The sequence below is a fragment of the Tupaia chinensis genome, unplaced genomic scaffold, assembly GCF_000334495.1.
Source record: "Tupaia chinensis unplaced genomic scaffold, TupChi_1.0 Scaffold143796_1, whole genome shotgun sequence".
NCBI lineage: Eukaryota > Metazoa > Chordata > Mammalia > Scandentia > Tupaiidae > Tupaia > Tupaia belangeri.
Window position 1 is genome coordinate 7,052,676 of NW_006203646.1, and position 4,606 is coordinate 7,057,281.

Below are 4,606 nucleotides of genomic sequence, written 5' to 3' on the forward strand. Positions count from 1 at the left end.
TATGGGCTTTTTTTTTTTTTTAATGGTCTGGAGCTCCCAGCCCAAATATTAAAAGTACTTTTTTGAAAGGATGGAGTCCATAGAGCCTCCATGAAAACTCATTGAAAATGATCTCTGCAGGAATACCTATACTTCCCCTATGTGCATAAGCCTCCCACAGAAAATATTAAACTCCTAAGAGAAAACTGTAAATCAAATGAGGAAATTAGTCTCTAGATTTTTTTTGGGGGGGGGGGTTTTCGCTATAGGGCGTGTGTGCTCGCCAGACAGACAGAGAGAGACAGAGACAGAAAGCGAGAAATCCCCCCCCAGGGGGGATGGTCACGCCACAATCCCTTCTCCTCCATTCTCCTCTCGAGATCTTGGGCACGCACGCACACGCGCCTGGCGTTGAGTTTTAAGTCACCGAGTCCAGAATGCAAACCGCGGTCGACTACGTGGGAGTCCAGCGACATAGCCATTACACTAACTGCTGGTTCCCGATTTTTTTTTTTTAATTGGAAAATATATGCCCTCAAAATATTAGGGTGACCAGAACTATCTGTTTCACCATGTGACTCCTGGGTTTAGGTGTGGGATACTCTCCGGGCAGAACCTCTCTGCAATTTCCGAGGACACCGAGGTCGACTGCTGTGTGTGGTGTGGTCCCCGTTGGATCCAGACTGCATCTATTCGGGAGCAGATGACTTCTGTGTGTACAAGTGGCTCACGTCCATGCAAGATCATTCCCGGCCTCCTCAAGGTCAGGTAGAACCTGAAGCCCGTAAAACGTGTGGCTAATTCCCTTCCTTCCTTCCTTAGTACTTGAGCTGAGCAGGACCAGCTAAGGAGGTTGTTCATCTGGGCAGCAGCAGCAGTGTGGCAGGGGGCCTGGAGCCTGAGCGAGGGAAACAGCTGTGGGGGCCTGAGGAGAACAACACCTCGGAGTACACGTACACCCAGCACCCAGAGCCTCATTCCTGAATCTTACTTTCTATTTAAAGGGGCTGTGGCTCCTTGGAGAAATGGCTGGTTCCAGGCTAGGGTGGGGAAAACACAAGATAATACCTGGAACATTACCTAATCCCCAAGGAATCAAAGAGACAATTTAAAGGAGAGAGAAGCCGACTCTAAGAGAGTCCCACTGACCAAGTCTGGGACGACTGAGCTGAAAACAAGTAACAAGAGAATTCCAGTTCCTGTCAAGAAAGGACAGCGGGTATCAGACTTGCCTACCTGCTACAAACAACTATACAACATAAACAACCAGAAATAAGATAATATGGGGACCGCAGTTGGCGTAGTGGCTATGTCACTGGACTCCCATGTAGTTGACTGCGGTTTGAGTCCCAGACCCGGTGGCTTAAACTCACACCAGGTGCGTGTGCATGTGTGCCCAAGATCCCGAGAGGAGAATGGAAGAGAAGGGATTGCGGCATGGCCATCCCACCTGGGGGGTGATTTCTCGCTTTCTGTCTCTATAGGACGCATGTGCTCGCCAGACCGCTCACACACCCTATAGGAAAAACTTGTCAAAAAAAATAAGATAATATGCCTACATAAAGACTTATACAGAAACACAGTTTTATATTTGATCACTGAAAACTGGAAACAATGCAAATGCCTGTCAGCAGATAAATGAATAAATAGTTGTGTATCCCCACACAATTCCGCTCAGCAGTACTGACATAGAGCAAAACGGATGAATCTCAGGAAAACATGCTGAGCAAAAGAAGGGAGGCACAAAAGACTGTACTGTCTGATTCTGTTTGTGTTAGATTCTAGAACAGGCAAAACAAAACCACAGTGACACCAGAGCAGTGATTGCCTGAGGTTCGGGAGGGGTGTGTCTTCCCACCGAGAGAGATGAGGGATCTTTTTTATTTTTTTTTATTTTTTTTTGAGAGGTTTTTGCTATAGGACGCATGTGCTCGCCAGACAGAGAGAGACAGAGAGATAGAAAGCGAGACATCACCCCCCAGGGGGGATGGCCACACCACAATCCCTTCTCCCGAGATCTTGGGCACACACCACACGCGCCCAGCATGAGTTTTAAGCCACCAGGTCTAGGACTTAAACCACGATCGACTACATGGGAATCCAGTGACATAGCCATTGCACTAACTGCTGGTCCCTGTGATGTGGGATCTTTTTGAGGTGATGCAGATATTTTAAGTCTTGGGGAGTGGTAGTGGCTTATGACTGTATATACGTTGTCAAACTCACCAGAGTACTAAATGTGGCTATATTTTATTGTTTAAATTACACCTTAATAAAAGTGATGTAAAAATAAGTAAAGAGGGCCACCAGGTGAGTACGTGGTATGAGTCCTGGGCCCAGGGGTTTGAAAATCACACCAGGTGTGTGTGCGCGCATGTCCCAGATCCCAGGAGTACCGAGAAAGGATTGTGGCGTGGTCATCCGCCTTGGGGATGATTTCTCACCCTCCCTCTCACTGTCTGTCTCTTTGGCCCGATGGTCAAAAAACTGCAAAATGCAAAATGAAGTATGTGGAGACGTCAGTAACGTATCCGTGTTCGTTTCCTGACTTCATCAGTTGTGCTGTGGTGCTAGAGAATGCCCTGCTTGTAGGGCACACAGTACGTGTCCAGGGAGAGCTGGGCATCGTGTTTATGACTTAACGGCATCCACTGTGGTGCTGTAGTCCTTAGGAATTCACTGGGAAGGAACGGGGAGGGTAAGTATGTAATTAAAAGGAAAAATAAGGACATATTACCACATAAAGTACTTTTAACCAAAAATTTGTACTTTAGTTTATAATTGCAAATATTTTTTATAGGCAAAAAAAGTATTGAATTAGAGAAAAAACGGCTCTTTCAACCTAAGCCAAAGCCCAAAAAGAAGAAAAAGCCCATCTCCAAAGCACCTGTAAAGCAGGAGTCATTTGAGGGGAATGAAGAAGGGAGCCTAAAGGAGAACTCGGGACCTGTGGAGAATGGCGTGTCAGACCAGGAGGGAGAGGAGGAAGCCCGGGAGCTGGAGGTGCCCTGTGGCCTCCCCACAGCAGGTAGGTGGAGGGATCCTGAGCAAGCAGAGAGTGCTCGGACTCCAGGGCGGACCGCAGTCCCTGCTCAGTGTGACCCATCTGCCTTTGACCTGCCTGTGTTCCCAGCTCCGTAGCCTAAGTCGTGCCTTGCTTAATCTGAAAATCTGAAATCTAAAACCTGAACATTTTTAAACATTGTTATGACACAAGTAGGAAATTCCGCACATGACCCCATGTGACTGGCTGCAGTCAAAACATTCTAGTGTAAAAATAATGTATAAAACAGGGAACCAGCAGTTAGCGTAAATGGCTATGTCGCTGGACTCCCACATAGTCGACCGCGGTTCGCATCCCAGACCCAGTGGCTTAAAACTCACGCCGGGCGCGTGTGCGTGCGTGCCCAAGATCCCAAGAGGAGAATGGAGGAGAAGGGATTGCGGCGTGGCCATCCCCCCTCGGGGGGTGATTTCTCGCTTTCCGTCTCTCTGTCTCTCTCTCTCTGTCTGGCGAGCGCACACGCCCTATAGCAAAAACCTCTCAAAAAAAAAAAAATGTATAAAACAATGTTCAAGTTGTATATGAAACATAGATGAATTTTATGTTTCGACCTGGGTTCTGTTTCCACAGTATTTTATTATGTGTATGCAGATATTCCAAAATATAAGAAAAAAATAAATTCTCGGGACCAGCAGTTAGTGTAACGGCAATGTCACTGGACTCCAATGTAGTCAACCGCGATTCGAGTCCTGGACCCGGTGGCTTAAACTTACGGCACGTGAGTGTGCGTGCCCAAGATCCTGAGAGGAGAATGAAGGAGAAGGGATTGCAGTGTGGCCATCCCCCTGGGGGGTGATTTCTCGCTCTCTGTCTCTCTCTGTCTTTCTGGCGAGCGCACGCGCCCTATAGCAAGAATCTCTCCAAAAAAAAAAATCTCAAATTTGAAATACTCTGGTCCCAAGCATTTCAGGTAAGGAATACTCAACCATACTTTGGGAAAATTCTTGGAAACTGCTATAGTTTTTTAATGCTTTAAATATCTCTTAAGATATAAACACCTTTAAGTTTTAAAGGGGACCTAGTGAATGATTGAGGTGGAAATAGCTAAATTTCCATTTAAAAAAATATTCCCAGGGCAGCAGGTGATATAGTGGTTAAGGTGCTGAACTCCTACAAGGTTGACCACTGTTCAAGTCCTGGACATGGTAGCTTGAAAATCTTGCTGGAAACATGTGCGTGCGTACCCAAAATCCTGAAAGGAGAATAGAGGAGAAGGGACTGTGGCATGGCCATTCCCCCTGGGGGTGATTTCTTACTTTCAGTCCGTCTCTCACTGGCATGCACACTTACAAAATAAAATTAGGGCAGCTTATACATAGAAACTTATGGGACCAGCAGTTAGCGAAATGGCTATGTCACTGGACTTCCACGTAGTCAACTGCGGTTCACGTCCCGGACCCATTGGCTTAAAACTCACGCCAGGCACGTCCAGCTCACGTGCCCTGTAGCAAAAACCTCTAAAAAGAAAAAAAAAAAGAAACTTATAAACTCTCTCAAAAAAAAAAAAAAGGGAACCAGCAGTTAGCGTAATGGCTATGTCGCTGGACTCCCACGTAGTGTAGT

General features: G+C 46.6%; 1 protein-coding gene across 2 annotated transcripts in view; it reads left to right on the forward strand.

The window, feature by feature from the left end:
• Window positions 1–4,606, forward strand: part of GEMIN5 (gem nuclear organelle associated protein 5) — a 56,818-nt gene that overhangs the window by 25,623 nt on the left and 26,589 nt on the right. For both annotated transcript variants that reach the window (XM_006165098.3, XM_006165097.3), the window contains exons 15-16: window positions 571–742; window positions 2,780–3,007. In XM_006165098.3, coding sequence (XP_006165160.1) covers window positions 571–742; window positions 2,780–3,007 — 400 coding nt within the window. The remainder of the gene's footprint in view (window positions 1–570; window positions 743–2,779; window positions 3,008–4,606) is intronic.